Source organism: Chanodichthys erythropterus, chromosome 1 (genome assembly GCF_024489055.1).
Source record: "Chanodichthys erythropterus isolate Z2021 chromosome 1, ASM2448905v1, whole genome shotgun sequence".
NCBI lineage: Eukaryota > Metazoa > Chordata > Actinopteri > Cypriniformes > Xenocyprididae > Chanodichthys > Chanodichthys erythropterus.
In genome coordinates, this window is record NC_090221.1 from 21,693,202 (window position 1) to 21,710,416 (window position 17,215).

General features: G+C 38.3%; 1 protein-coding gene across 1 annotated transcript in view; it reads left to right on the forward strand.

Moving 5' to 3' along the window:
• The window catches only part of LOC137017640 (polycomb group RING finger protein 3), a 47,976-nt gene that overhangs the window by 6,260 nt on the left and 24,501 nt on the right, over nt 1-17,215 (forward strand). Inside the window, exon 2 of the mRNA XM_067382081.1 lies at nt 12,726-12,825. Within this exon, the coding sequence (XP_067238182.1) occupies nt 12,811-12,825 (15 nt within the window). The 5' untranslated portion in view covers nt 12,726-12,810. The remainder of the gene's footprint in view (nt 1-12,725; nt 12,826-17,215) is intronic.

Genomic DNA, 17,215 nt, shown 5'->3' on the forward strand with positions numbered 1-17,215 from the left:
AATTCTGATCATGGCATCCTCCATCCACCGGTTTTTAGCATCTGTAAATGCCTCTGTAACACAGTTCGTAAATATGGGAAGAAGGAGGCGGGAACCGGCGAACATTGAACACAACTTTAATCCCAAAATAAACAAATACAAAACGAAAGTAAAGCCGGCAGACCCTCGCGGACGTCTGCCGGCCACACAAACATAATAAAACATATCCAGGACTGGTCCTCTCTCGTCCTTCACTGACGTAGCTCCTCCTTTTATGCCTCCGGAGCTCCTCCGTTAAAGACTCGAGCCGTTCCCTCACGGCTCTCGCCCGCCCTGCTCGTCACATACTCCCAACGCCCCTCGCAGGCCAAGGGGTACTCCCGCGACTGCGCTTACTCCCCCCCGGGGCCTGTCTCGGCGGCCGCAGCACCTGGGGGTAAGGACAGACGAGACGAGAGAAAGGAGATGGAAGCAAGGGGAGCGACAGGACGAGAGAGGGGAGAGAGGAAAAAGAGAGAAAAAAAAATCTTGGTCCGGTTCCCCGACACACTGCCGCTTGGTCCTCAGCCTGCCAAGAGGCTCTTCTTCGCGGTGCCATGCGGTGGCACAGGAAGCTTGGTGGACGGCCCGATCCTCGACCGCCTCCTGGCGGCCGGCGATGGCTCCTCCGACTGAGGGCAGCCGGCAACGAGTCCCGCGTTCCCTGCTCCTCCCCTTTATGGCGGACAGCAGCAGGCTCCGGCCCACGGCGAACGGCGGCGACTCCTCCGCTCCCTCTTGAACGGCAGCCACCCCACCTCGTCCCAGGGGCACGACCTCGAGCTCATTAACACTCGCGTCACCTGGCCTCGCGCCATTCCCTCACGGCTCTCGCCCGCCCTGGTCACCACAGCCGCGCTTTAAGATGCCGCTGTTGGCTGCTTTTGAGTTCCTGTTCCTGGTGTGAATGCAACCAGGAACATGGCCCAGGGGAGAAATTAGTTCTCAGGGAACTATTCTAGCGGCTAGTTTCTATAACTGAGTTCCTAGAACTATTCGGTGCGAAAGCCCCTATTATCGTCCTAATGCACGGTGAGGAGAGTTTGAGTGGCCATAGACTCCTCAAGGATCACAGCTGGAGAACTGCAGAGATTAGTTGAGTCTTGGGGTCAGAAACAGCGCCTACATCACCACAAGTTGTTTGGGAGGGTTTCAAGAAAAAATCTTCTGCTTTCATCCAAAAATAATCTCCAGAATATCCAGTTGACAGACACTACTGGAAATGCAAACACAACTTGGTTCTATGGTCAGATGGAACTAAAAAGAGCTTTTTGGCAGCAAACACACCAGATGAGTTTTGTGCAAACGGGAATAAAATGTACCCCATTCCCATGGTTAAATATAGTGATGGATCCTACTACACAGCGCTGGGAGATCTAATAAAGAAAGCATTTGAATTCACCACAGAATTAATAACATTGCTGCGAGATCTAGTGAGCAGCATTCAAATTTGGCGCAGCTCTCCGTTATAAACCGTAGATATCGGATCAAACAGCGCTGATGTGGAAACCAGGAGAAACCATAAATGCACAAGTTCTAGAGATCTTTAAAGGTGCCATCGAACGTTTTTTTACAAGATGTAATATAAGTCTAAGGTGTCCCCTGAATGTGAAGTTTCAGCTCAAAATACCCCCAAGATTTTTTTTTATAATTCATTTTGTTAACTGCCTATTTTGGGGCATAATTAGAAATGTTGCGGCCCCTTTAAATGCTCACGCTCCCCGCCCACGGAGCTCGCGCATGCCTTAAACAGTGCTTAAACAAAGTTCAAACAGCTAATATAACCCTCAAAATGGATCTTTACAAAGTGTTCGTCATGCATACTGCATGCATGCATCGGATTATGTGAGTATTGTATTTATTTGGATATTTACATTTGATTCTGAATTAATTTGAGGCTGTGATCCGTGGCTAACAGCTAATGCTACACTGTTGGAGAGCTTTATAAAGAATGAAGTTGTGTTTATGAATTATACAGACTGCAGGTGTTTAATGAAAATAACGACGGCTCTTGTCTCTGTGAATACAATAAGAAACAATGGTAACTTTAACCACATTTAACAGTACATTAGCAACATGCTAACGAAACATTTAGAAAGACAGTTTACAAATATCACTAAAAATATCATGTTATCATGGATCATGTCAGTTATTATCATTCCATCTGCCATTTTTCGCTATTGTTCTTGCTTGCTTACCTAGTCTGATGATTCAGCTGTGCACAGATCCAGACGTCTTGCCCTTGTGTAATGCTTTGAACATGAGCTGGCATATGCAAATATTGGGGGCATACACCCCGACTGTTACGTAACAGTCTGTGTTATGTTGAGATTCGCCTGTTCTTCAGAGGTCTTTTAAACAAATGAAATTTATATAAGAAGGAGGAAACAATGGAGTTTGAGATTCGCTGTATGTCATTTCCATGTATTGAACTCTTGTTATTTAACTATGCCAATATAAATTCAATTTTTAATTCTAGGGCACCTTTAAGTCTACAAATCAATAACATTTTTAGTATTTTAGTATGGGGCTTAAGCCTTGTCTGTGAAACTGTGGGCAAAAGGATTAACAAAGCAGATTTATTTCCACAGGCTTCTTTGTTCATATTTACCAAGGGTGCCAATAATTCTGACAATGACTGTAGATGTCATGTTACTGCTATAGTACATTTTTGTTTTGTTTTTTTAACACAAGAATGAACCCCAAATGAGAACCACTGAGTTTACATATTGCTCCTTTTTAAGTATTGTGAGGGGAAGTGAATCAGTATTTGCTCAAAGCTCACCATATGATCTAATGTTGTTAGTCTTTCAGGATGTCAGCATGCTACTTGGGTTCTTCTTGCATAATATATTCTCAAGGAAATAACCTTCAACCACACAATAGCTATGTTTCCTTCACCCTGTTTTTATGTGCATTTTGAAGTATCGTATCACAAACGAGTGATGGAAACGCCAAATTTCACAAAGTTTTTATGCTCGCTTGAGGTGGTTTTTGACTTGTGCGAAAAAGAATTAATGCGAATAATGGGAGATGGAAACGCATTTTAACGCCGAATAAGTTCTGACGTAGCAAACATTAAACCCACGTGACTAATCAGCTGTTTCTGCTGATGGTATTTTATTTACTGTTGGTTACTAGGTTAACAATACTGCTGTCATCCACTCGAACAACATTATGGAAATGCGCCTAATTCACCTGATTTTTCCCTTTTTTGCAAACTTTGAAAAGATTTGCTTGACATTTGGATGAAAACCCAGTTACTCTCTCTGTGTGACTGCACATTCTGGAACACAAACAAGTTCCAACTCCAAGTCAATGTAAAATTTCCTCCTATAGCCTGTAAAACTGGTGAGGGTTTTTAGAGAGCTCAACAATACATGCCTTGTTAAAAGATTCCATGCAATAAGCCGATGAACCCAGCTTAAGTGTGATTTAGATGTTTTTTAATGAGGTTAACTACTGGAATTTAAGAGATGGGATTTTAATAATAAAGTCATACCTCATACCTTCTCGTCTGATGAACCTATTAATTTTTTGTTGGGGGTGTTCAGATATGGGTCAGTATTGCAAAGGTCACTCTTCTGTAAAAGAACAGTAGTAGTAAGACTAGTAAGAAAGTGTCTGCTAAAAGAGAACTGATGACAGACTGTTGGATTATTTAAAATTTAACCCAAAAATGAAATTTCTGTCACCCTCATGTCGTCCCAAACCCGTAAGGCCTTCATTAATCTTCGGAACACAAATTAAGATATTTTTTGATGAAATCCTAGGGTTTCTGAACCACATAGATAGCAACGCCATTGCACCCTTTAAGGTCCAGAAAGACATTAAAGACATTGTTAAAATAGTTAATGTGACTACAGTTGTTCAACCTTAAAGGTGCCATCGAACGTTTTTTTTACAAGATGTAATGTAAGTCTAAGGTGTCCCCTGAATGTGTCTGTGAAGTTTCAGCTCAAAATACCCCATATATTTTTTTTTTTTTTTAATTGATTTTTTTAAATGCCTATTTTGGGGCATAATTAGAAATGTGCCGATTCAGGCTGCTTCCCTTTTAATTGCTCGCGCTCTCCGCCCCCTCCCGAGCTCTCGACTCAGCTAATATAACCCTCAAAATGGATCTTTACAAAGTGTTCGTCATGCATGCTGCATGCATACATCGTATTATGTGAGTATTGTATTTATTTGGATGTTTACATTTGATTCTGAATGAGTTTGAGGCTATGCTCTGTGGCTAACGGCTAATGTTACACTGTTGGAGAGATTTATAAAGAATGAAGTTGTGTTTATGAATTATACAGACTGCACGTGTTTAAAAATGAAAATAGCGACGGCTCTCTTGTCTCCGTGAATACAGTAAGAAACGATGGTAATTTTAACCACATTTAACAGTACATTAGCAACATGCTAACGAAACATTTAGAAAGACAGTTTACAAATGTCACTAAAAAAAATCATGTTATCATGGATCACATCAGTTATTATTGCTCTATCTGCCATTTTTCGCTATTGTTCTTGCTTGCTTACCTAGTCTGATGATTCAGCTGTGCACAGATCGTTAATACTGGCTTCCCTTGTCTAATGCCTTGAACATGAGCTGGCATATGCAAATATTGAGGGTGTACATATTAATGAGTCAGACTGTTACTTAACAGTCGGTGTTATGTTGAGATTCGCCTGTTTTCCGGAGGTCTTTTAAACAAATGAGATTTATATAAGAAGGAGGAAACAATGGCGTTTGAGACTCACTGTATGTCATTTCCATGTACCGAACTCTTGTTATTTAACTATGCCAAGGTAAATTCAAATTTTAATTCTAGGGCACATTTAATGTTATGAAGCGACAAGAATACTTTTTGTGCAAAAACAAAATTCAACCATTTTTTTTTCTCTTCCCTGTCAGTCTCCTACGCTGTTGATGTAGTGAACGCAGTACAGCACTTCCGTGTTTACATCCGAAAACACCTGCTCAGTATTGGCCGACGCTATACATGTGAGCATCATGATGTATTCGTTTAATGCTGATGAAGGAGCTGGCCAAAAATGAGTTGGCGTTCTGACTAGGGCTGAACGATATTCTGTTTTAACATCGACATCGCGATGTGTGCGTGAGCGATAGTCACATCGCCGGAACATGCGATGTGAAGGGTAGTAGCCCATGATGTATTAAGAGAACGGTAGTACACAGTAAACACCAGTTTGTTGTATGGCTTGTTGCTGGGGTGACGTTCCATGTGCCTGCACACCGCTCACAGCCAACATTCACTGCTAAAAATGTGCTACGAAGAGGATCCGCCACAAAAAATGATTTCGTACCAAAAAGAAAGTCGAAATCATCTATTTCGGCTACAAAAAGGAGGCTGTTGACCAAAAAGAGGTACTTTGCATGGAGTGTCATAAAGTTGTGGCCACAAAACAAAGAAACACCACCAATTTGTCTGATCACTTAAAACAGCACCACAAAGCTCTTTACGACGAATACAAAGTCAAATCTGGATGTCAACCAAAACAAACAAATATTTGTGATGCCTTTGCCAGTGTGACACCTTACCAGAAAGGCTCTCAACGACAGAAAGAAATTACAGATGCAATAACGTTTCATATCGCTAAAGATATGTTGCCATTAGTAGTGGCAACATCGTCACTTGCCAATGAACCTGTCTCAAGCCTGCAAAGGTTGATAGACTTGTGTTCTTAGCTAAAAACCTTGAGTAAGCAAAGCGCAGATCATGATCATGCTAAAGAATACTCAGTTTAGAAGTTTTATTTCATTTTGTTTAGCCATGATTATGATGATGACCAGCACTGTTTTATTTATTTTAAGTTATATTGTTGTAAACCAATCGGGGGGTTGGTGTAAAGCTGTTGTTTTATTTAAAAATGTGTCTGCTTTTGTGTTTACAGAAATGTTCTAATTTTGGAATAAAATATTAAGTGACCTTTTTGTCACTTGTAATGAAGCTTGCTTATTAGTGAAATTATTAATATCATGAAATGGTAATTGATGGCTCTCAATATCGCAATATATATATATTGTTGGGAAAAAAATATTGCAATGTAATTTTTTTCCAATATCGTGCAGCCCTAGTTCTGACGTAGAACACGGAAATGCTGTGCTGCATTCACTACGTCAACTGTGTAGGAGAATTGAAGTTATTGAAGTATAAAAAGGTTCAGTTTGTGTAAGACCCTTTTTTTTTTTTCCTTCAGTATTTTTGGCTGGACTTTCCCCCTTCTACCTAAAAATGCTGTGGGTTTTTATATATGTACATGTTGGAGTAATTTGTACTATAATGTGCCTTGACTTGCATTGATGAATCATTCACAAATATATTAGGTGTACTAGTTAACATCAGGGACTAAAAAAATACTGTTATGTTTGTACTTTACTCACAAACAAGTACCATGGTATTACCATATTATTTTTGACATGATACCATGGTTTTCTTGGAAGTACCTTGGACGACCATTCAAATGTATGTATTTAATCACTTATATCAATATACTTTGTTTTTACAATCTGATATCATTGCTTTTCCATAGTATCCCGCCACAAGGCTTTTTTTTTTTTAAGTTTATTGAATCTGTCATTTAATAATTCATTAGGCCAGGTGCTCTTGCACTCTGAAAAGCAGTATTATCAGGTTGCTGAAAGACATCAGTAAATCTCAATTGTTCAGCGATCTTATAGTCCAGCTCTGTAGGCGTAGAGTCGCTCCCAGCTCCTCAAACAGACCCGACACTCCTCAACTGATGATTTTTTTTTTTAAGCACCAGGCCAAAAAAGAATGTTTGTAACAAGCGTGAACAACTATTTTTGTCTGATTGCCGGTCCGTGTTCATTTAAGCGTTGGGGTCACACACAAGCCCATTTTTCCAGAGACAAAACTGCTCCGCTTAGTAAGTCTGTCATACTGTGGCGCCTCATTAGCTCCTCACAGAGTGCTTCATACAGCTGGCAGTGTCTGTGTGCCCAGCCGTCTCCCAGAGCACTTCAATAGAGCTGACGGATAACAGCGGATCCTTTGTAACAGCAAATGTGTGAGAAACTGGGCGAAAGGTGTTAGTGCTGGACGCTTTCTATGAAAAAGTCTGACACACCCTGTTATGAAAACCATGTTCACCTGTGGTATATGAGACGCCCTTTCTTCTAGGTCAGATAAGGACTTTGGCTATGACCCTTTGCTCAACTGCTGCTCATCCATTAAGGTAGTTTCTGTTAGCAAACCCACAGTGTGTACTGGCCGATGGATTTTGGTTTCTCTCTTGGAAAACTGGAGCTGAGATTGAAATTGTGATAATCTTTGGCTGCATGTGTAATAGAGTATATGAAAAAAGAAAAAAAAAAAGAAAAAAAAAAAAACTTGTCACAAACCTGGTTTAGTTAAACAGTCGAAATCATATGACAGAAAAATAATTGTTTTCTGCAGTGTTTCAGCAAAAGCATCTATTTTGCCATATTTATGCTACTGATGTTAAATTAACTGCATCATTTTCAGCTCTTAATGTGGCGCTTTACGTCTTTAGAGAGAATCGACGGCTCTAAATGTTATAGGATGTAGCACTGAAAAATCATTACCATGAACGGCCTTGTGCACGAACCGCTCTGTTGTTTTTGACGTGCTGCTCACTTTAATCTGTAGAAATGGTAAGTTCGCAATTATGTCCCACAGTCCGGATGGAACAGGTCCGGTCCGCCATCTGAATATCGCTACCATATACAGTTAAAATTTGTAAATAGTTGAACATTGAATTTGAGTAATTGTACTGTAAAATAATTTAAGTAAAAACCATAAATTATTGATGAAAAACAATGTTCCTAGAAGACACTGTGGCACGTCGCATATGATTTTTTTTTTTTTTTTTTTATAAATAGAAATTTTATTTTCAGTAATGTACTTTACATTAGAGTGATTTGTGTTACATTTTCTGTTATTTTTTTTTTTTTATATATAGTGTTGTGTGTTGCCCTGACAGTGTTTTGTCTTTGTGTGGATGACTTGTGCAGTGTCTATTTGAGTTTCCTTTTTTTTTTACCATATTTATTATGTTTTGTTTGATTTTCATTTCCATTAACTAATGCTGGGAATTTCAAAATGGCCAAATACTGGCCAATTAATTGGCTCAGTTGAACAGTCTACAATTGTTTTAATTTAGTAAGTAATATAATTGCATTTACATTACTTAATTTTAGTTCATGTTTTAGGTCGTTTACTTGTTTTAAATTGAATAAAGATCATAGACATTTTTCGGTGAAATATTTGTATCTCGAGTCCAAATTCTCTGAATTTTCTTATCTTGAATTCTTGTTTATCACAATGACATATATTTGGTTTTGTTATCTGTGTACGGAAATGCTGATAAAATCCATTATGTTTAATGATAAGAACATGCTGTCAAAACACACAAAACATAGCTTACTATCTGTGGTCAAAGTCTCAAATCCAAAGTGTTTTCACAATGTACAGTTGTGTGTATGTTCAGTTTGATTTGGTTGGTTCAGCAGTGATGTATGTGATGGTTCGGTCATGGCTCAATTCCTGCACAACCCCTTAGCATGATGGTTAAGCTTCAAACGCAATCTAACAACTGATTCAATGTCAATTTGATCCTTCAAATGTTGGATGCTCTGTGTGGAAATGATCTAAATATTGGTCATGTTATTTTAAAACCCACTGAGATTTGCATGGCTCCAGTCTGCAGGCTGTGATAGGGCACTGCTTCCTGCATTGTAAAGAGATCTGTTTTCTTTTATGTCACTAAAGTGCCACAACAAAGTAAAGTGGTGCCCTCAGCAATGGTAGATTGAGTTGTTGTTGATTTGTTCAGGAAGTTTAGTTTGTAAACTGGAATTTGGGAGGTCTAGAGTGTAATAAATTTTTTATGAAACTTTACAAAGAGAATTTCTGAAATCAACATGAAACGTTATTTACAACCTTTTTTTTTTTTTTACTTCCATAATGTGTTGTATTTCTGAGTGAAACAGGATATTCATTGAAAAAAAAAAAGAAAAAGAAAAAGTAGGCCAGGCCTTGATTTTATCCATCGGAAATTGCTTGAATCTTGAAATAGTTGTCAGCTGTCAGTTGAAACTTTTGTGTCTTTGTAAAAGAAAGTCATTTTAGAGGCTGAGCACTTTATTATTCTACATATTGAGTAAAGATTATGAAGACAAACATTGTATTGTTTTGAATAGCATGCATTCAGTCATTCACAATAAGACTAGAAAAATGTATTAAGAAAGTAATTGGGATTTATTTTGATATCATGTTGACTTTTAAACCAAATAAGTTTTTGGAGCGTGTACTTGTGTTGAGCTGTTGGATCTACTGTGATTCTGATGATACACACTTACTCATATCCTAAGATAACCTACAGTCATGACTTCTGGTTTAAGTGCAGTAATTTCACAGGCTAGTGAACAGACAGAAACTCCCAGGCTGGGAGTCTCTCTGTCTGGACTCAAGGAGGCCAGCAAGAAACATGCGTGGGCATCTAGAGAGGTATCAGCAAATTGTAATCAAGATCAGTAAAGACATCTGATTGTCATTTTATTGATCAACTTTTTTTTAAAAAAAACTCTTGCACTGCATAGGGAATTTCTGAGACAATATTGATAACTGATAATCATCAGCTTTTTGTTGCAGATACTGATATAATTAGGTAGGTAGTTAATTAAAAAGCACTTTAATTGGCATCTGTGAAAATTTTTAATTTAAAAAGGTTAAAATCAGGACTTCACATGCTGCCTGATTGTCTGAAGCATGCCACTCTAAAAAATGCTGGGTTAAAAACAACCCAAGTTGGGTTGAAAATGGACAAACCCAGCAATTGGGTTGTTTTAACCCAGCGGTTGGGTAGTGTCAGACTACCTGCTGGGTAGTTTTATTTAAACCAACTATTGTTTAAAAATTGCTATATGGCTAGCTTAAAATGAACCCAAAATAGTTGGGAAATTAAAAACCAGATGCAATTAGAGGCAACAATAATAGACAAAAGGTGAATGTTTTATTAATAAGCTTTAATATTTTATTAATATAAATTTAATAGTTTAATAGTTTATTAATATAATTTTATTAATAAGCAATTTAATAAATGTTTATTGTTTAATTATTATTCATTGAACATAAATAAATGTTCATTTCCAACATACTTTTGGTTAATTTTAACTAAGCAATACAGTAATTTTTAAACAATAGTTGAGTTAAATAAAACTACCCAGCAGGTTGGGCAAACATTTAACCCAACCACTGGGTTAAAACAACCCAATTGCTGGGTTTGTCCATTTTCAACCCAGCATTTTTTAGAGTGTGGTATATCATATGTGCAGTAGATTAAAAAAAAAAGGACCTTCGATAAAAAATAAAGTGTTTCCACACTGACAACACGCACTTATATATATATTCCTGAATAATTTTGACATGCTTCTTTGGTAATTGATTAAGCAGACTTGCTGGAACATTATATCTCTAAAGAACCCTAACATGTCTTCTAAGTAATTGAGTAACTTTATGCGACACACTTATCCTAAAAGCTGTCCTCATAACTTTCCTCCTGACTGCTCTCCTCACTGTCTTCTTTTCTCTCGAACATGGTAGATGATGATAATGATTTATTTAATTTTATTTTATTAACATTAATGACACCGACAACAGCAAGGATATTAGGCTGCTGTCACTTTAAGAAGGAAAGCACGGACCGAATAACAGACACACATCCGGTTTCTTTCTCAACTGTTCACTTATGACATAACCAAGAGAATACTTGCCGAGACAGATATTTAGACATAATTTTGTGTGTATGTGTCCGTTCAAGCGCAAGTAAACGCCTGACTAAACTGGCGAGACAAGTATCCAAATAATAAACTCTCACTCTATCATAGTTAAATTTAGCAGTTAACCCGCGAATCACACGCGTGCCGAATCGTTGGACCTTATCCAGGGTTTTTCCTGCATAGAGAATTACGAGGCGGCCGCCTCCGTCAAATTTCATGCTGCCTCCGGCTGTCGACAAAACTCAGACAGGTAGTCACATGCTCAGTTAACGTTTTCCATCGACACGGATCTGTTGAGGGTTCCCAGTCCTTTCTCGAACCGTTCGTTAGTGATGCTCGGATCGCGGTTATATCGGCGGATAGCCTACTGCGGATAATCCGGGGGTCGGGCGGGCCAAGTAATACAAAATAGCATTCCAATTAATTGAGGGTGGATGAGAGATAAATTATTAATGTGTTGATTTTAATAAAGACACTCTAATTTCACGGTAAGACGAAAAGTACGAAAGTGTGTCACTGTTTTACTTTCGTTTTCAACTGAACGTATTTCTCCAAGGAAATCATGTGCCTAGAGCAACTCGGCACCTTGGTCATGATATAAAACAAAGAAAAAATCCTACATGAGATTTTTTGTAAGAAACTTTAATAATCCTAAAAATTAGAGAAGAGAAAGAAAAAAGAAAAGAAGAGGGCACAAAAATAAAGAAACAAACGGAAGAATATTAAACATGGCACAAATTCTGGAAGTTTTCATTGCTTTCTTGTTGACAGAAGTTGAAATTGTATTTAAATACATCTTCAATTCTTGTTTGAAACAGTTAAAGTAGGGTTTACTTTTCATATATTTACATTTATGGATCCTACATGAGATATTGCTTTATAACTTAACAGCTTTAACTATATACACAAACTTAACTTAAAGAAATTATTCTGATAAGTGTTTTCCAAAAATGATGTAATAAAACAGTGACAATTTAAGTTTGAAGGGAATAAAGCCTGTGTTTAGGCTATTAAGGAAATGTAATTTAGCCAAAGAAGAACATTTATTTTAAATAAACTTTAATTTATAAGCAATCTACTTTGGTGTGATATGTTACCATGTCATCATGCCCCCAGACCCCCCAAGAGAGACCAAGGAATTTACCACCTCTGCCTCGTTTTGAGCCAGTAAGAACCGTTATCCGTACGGATCACGGATTAACTGCGATCCGTTGCACACCTAATAATTAAAGAACACACTTAACATCATGATTGCTATCTTACCAGAGATTGAGAAAAATCCTTCTTCAGTAAGTAAACGTGTCCCTGTGAACCGGTCCTCAAAAATGTTGGTACTCAAAAGTGCTTCCCTCCATGTTTTCTGGTGCGCATGTTTATTTTTACCGTGCATGCGTACCACTTATGTGCACCCCTGTATATATGTAATGTATGTATATGTAACAGTTTATTAATTAAAAAAAACTTTGCTGTTAATCACTGTTGATATTATGGATAATAATAATTTAAAGGTGCCATGGAATTGAAAATTGATTTTACCTTGGCATAGTTAAATAACAAGAGTTCAGTACATGGAAATGACATATGTTGAGTCTCAAACTCCATTGTTTCCTCCTCCTTGTATAAATCTCATTTGTTTAAAAGACCTCCGAAGAACAGGTGAATCTCAACATAACCCCGACTGTTATAATCATGCACATCTCATTTTGTTTTTGATGTTTGAACATTGTAATCAACAAATAGGTACGCCGTATGCCTTTTTTGCACTTTTTTTTTTTTTTTCTTGCTGCAATTTCGGCTTAATCTTGAAAACGGAAAATATTATTTACTGAAAACATTCTGGGAAGGCAGAGGGGGAAAATAGTCTGTTTCCTTGCAATCATTTTGTGTATAAATGTGTGTAAATAAATAAATGCTTGTGTGTTTTTTGCAGCTGAAGTGGAGCACAGGATGCAGAGTTAACACCACCCTGTGTCTCGCAGAAGAAGCCCGGCTGCCAGACCCTCAGCAGTAGACACATGGCGGCAATAGGGGTAAGTGCATCACTTCCTTTCTGCTGCACAATGTTTAAACTGATCTTAACCATCTAAATTGTTTCGCCCCAAAATTTGTTTCAATCTCCTTTGCTTCAATCTTTTTTTCATAAAAGGAGATGCTTGGCAGAATGTCCAAGCTTCTGGTTTTCTGTGACAGAAAGAAAAATGGTGATTTTATACTGCTAAGCTTCAAAAAGGCCCCATAAAAATAATCCATATGATTTATGGGCTATGTTCAAAGATTATATTCTTTGTGTGAAGCCTAAAATAGGTTGCTTGCACATGACGTCATTGCTGCACGTGGCTGTAGGGCAAGCAGTGATTTTTCTATATAGGAATCCTATCACAAACTCAAAATTCCTATGTTTTGCATCATTTATGGTTGCTCAAATCTATCAAACCAAATATTCACATTCTTCATGGTGTCATTTGCAGGGAATAGAAGATATTTTATCCTATTGCATGATCATTTGGTGTTCTCACTTAAGTTTTGTAGAATTCTGTTCGAAATGTTGATCTGGTTACTGAGAAAACGGTGTCACGCTCTTGCTTCAGCCGTCATGGTAGAAAATGTCCAAATAAAAAAATGTTGACAGAAGTCGATCCATTTCTTTGTTATAAGGGTGTAAATGTTACTGTAAATATTCACTTTCCATATGACTACGGAGAAGAATCGGAGGGGCATTCAGCAGACAGACGCCCTTTTTTACAGTCTATGACAGACACAGACACACTGTATTTTTTTATTTTTTTGTATTTATTTCAACAAATGACAACCAAAATCAAAAGTATAGAAGCTTGTGAACAGTTTTGAAGTGGCTGCATACAAGTTATACTCATTCTCAAGCCGAGTGAGAGTCATACTCGCAAATGTAATGTTAATTATTAAACCAAACAAAATACAACAATTTCAAAAACACTCAGCAATGTGATTATTTTATTGAGTGTTTTTACACTACCATCCAGTTTTTTTCCCTGAACGATGATGTGAGCTGCTGTTGCAATTTTTGATTCAGCATAAATGACCTACAATGGTGACATTTTTCACAATCACGACAGAAAATCAAAAATACTGTCCTTAACATCACTAGCAGAAAGAAAGCATGATATAAACAAACAAACCAGAATAGAACTGAGCACGGCGTGACGGCAGCTTCACATTCTCTACATCTACCTCCTCTATGGCAGTCAAGTCTTTCAATTCAGTAGAAAAATGTTCACGTCCAAAATTTGTTGAGATTTTCTGTTTATACCTTTCTAAACCAGCACAGCACAGATTTTTTTTCCAATCTCTTCCATTGTAATTTTCACTGCTTGTCCTCCACGTTAATTTTGCACGTCACCAGAACCACATGATTGCAAACAACCAATTCAGCAGACTGAAATTTAAGTCCTTATTCATTGATAATCATCTCTTCTGCTGGAGCTCCAAACCTCATTTGTACTTGTTTAGTTTAAAAAAATTGTGACAGTCATTTTTGTTTGTATATGTTAAGTATTTTATTTACTAAAAAACTTGTTAGATATGTTTTCAAAACAGCAATGCTCCATGATCCTTGTGTAATGCTCAGTCTTAATACTTAAAACTTTTCCCCCCTTAGAATAATGTAGACTCATGGGTAAATTAATGGCTTTGAAGCACCAACTTTTATTGAAGCCCATTAATGTGAGAGTGTAATATTCACTGCAGCCCGTGGCAGTTCTCTGTCCTCATTTGACACTGCACTGAACTGATTATGTTATTGCAAAATGGCTAGTGGCTGAATTCATGAATTCATCTTTTATGAGGAAGCACCATAACGTAAAACACCTGTGGTTATGCCACACTGAACACATTTAGCCGTATTGCAGTGCTAGTAGTGCTTTTCTTCCATCTCTACACTTTTCTGCAATTATTTCAGATCCAACTAGCTCCAATGTACAGACACCATTGAGATTTTTATGTTATCAGTGCACATTATTTAAAAAAAAAAATGTATGTATGTGTGTATGAGGGCTTCATGATTTATTGCGATTAAATCGTATGCGATTCGGCAAAGGCTGTGATTATTGTCAGAGCTGTACGGCTCAGTAGTAAATGCTTCTCTATCTGAAAGCTATCTCTATAGCTGAATAAACAGAAGATTGAAACGCTTTGATTGATTAAATATGACTAATAAACACACACTATAAACACTGCCTTATTCTATGTAAGAAGCCACATCTTACAGAAGGATGCTCAACTGTCATTATGAAGTGAGTTTGGAGTAAAAACATGTTGTCTTTCTCATGTCTGGAAAGATGTTTGACACATGTTGCTTTTTCAAATGTACATTTGTTAGCAACTGAAACTCACAGTGCTTTCAGATGGATTAGCATTTGGAGCCATTCTTCACTGACAAGCTGCGCAAAAAAAAAAAAAAAAAAGCCTTTGATATCCTTGATATCCCTTCGATATCCTTTTCCCAACACACCCGCATCCCTCCTCTGCACATGGCCAAACCACCTTAGTCTCGAATCTCTCACTTTGTCTACAAAATGTCTTACCTACGCTGTCCCTCTTATATGCTCATTTCTGATCCTGTCCATCATCGTCACTCCCAAAGAAAATCTCAGCATCTTCAACTCTGCCAGCTCCAGCTCCAAACCATACACCATAGCTGGTCTCATTACCACCTTGTAAACCTAAATCACTCCTGACATTTTTCTCCACCCACTCCACCCTGCTTGCACTCTCTTCTTTACTGTCTACCACTTTCTCCATTACTTTTGGACAACTGACCCCAAGTATTTAAACTCATCAACCTTCACCACTTCTGCTCCTTGTAACTGCACCGTTCTGCCAGCCTCTCTCCCATTTATGCACATGTACTGTCTTGCTTCTACTGACTTTCATTCCCCTTCTTTCCAGTGTGGACCTCCACCTCTCCAAACTCGCCTCAACCTGTTCCTTACTCTCACTAAAAATCACAATATCATCCGTGAACATCATAGTCCACGCGGTTTCCTGTCCGAACTCATCTGTCAAACCTGTCCATCACCATTGCAAACAAGAAAAGGCTAAGAGCCGATCCTTGATGCTGTCCTACCTTCACCTTGAACCAGTCCGTCATTCACACTGTACACCTTACCGCTGTCACATTGTCCTTATGCTTATCCTGCACCACTCCAACGTACTTCTCTGCCACTTCTGACTTCCTCATACATACTTCCTCCACAACTCTTCTCTCGGTACCCTGTCGTGCACTTTTTCTAAATCTACAAACACGCAATGCAACTCTTTCTGGCCTTTTCTATACTTCTCCAATAACACTCTCAAAGCAAACATTGCATCTGTAGTGCTCTTTCCTGGCATGAACACCAATTGCTGCTCACTGATCATCACCTCTTCTCTCAGTCTAGCTTCTACTACTCTTTCCTGTAACTTCATGGTGTGGCTGATCAAATGTATGCCCCTGAAGTTACTGCAGCTCTGCACATCTCCTTTGTTCTTATAGATCAGTACTAGTACACTTCTTCTCCACTTTTCAGGCATACTCTCACTTTCCAAGATTTTATTAAACAACCTGGTTAAAAACTTCACTTCCATCTCTCCTAAGCATCTCAATGTTTCTACGGGTATGTCATCTGCTAGCCACCAACCGCCTTTCCACACTCCATCCTTTTCATAGCTGCCCTCACTGCATCCTCACTAATCCCCTGCACTTCCTGATTATCCCTACCCCTCACCTCTGGTTCCTTCACCAACATGCCCATTGAAGTCGGCTCCAATCACGACTCTTTCTTCTTTGGGTACCCATCATATCAGCCAGCTCTCTTCCTTTACCAGTCATAGTGCCAACATTCAACAATCTGACTCTCAGTTCCACACTCTTACCCTTTCTCTTTTCTCACTGTCTCTGGACATGCCTTCCTCCTCCCCTTCTTCTCTTTTGCCCAACAGTAGCATAGTTTCCACTGGTACCCTGCTGGCCAGCAGTACCAGTGGCAGTCGTTGTTAACCTGGGCCTTGACCAATCCTGTATGGAAATCTGGTTTATGATCAGCATGTTTGTCTGGGCTTGGGACCAACACTGAGAGTGCACTGGCTTGTGCAACCCTAGTGACTGGGTTTATATATATACAATCTGTGTTGGATTCAAGTGGGATTTATTTTTTTTAAATCAATTGGCACATTGTTATCCATTTATATGTAATGTTGAGAATGATCAAATTGTCTGGAATTGTACATTTATATATATATATGCACAACAAGACAGGGAATTAAGTCGTAAACATACAGCTTTTATTAATTCCCTTTTGTGCATATACAGTCAAACGAAATTTATTCAGACACCTTGAACATTTCATTCATTAATACAGTTTATTCACTATAGGTTAAATAAAACGGTAATAAAATATGACAAGA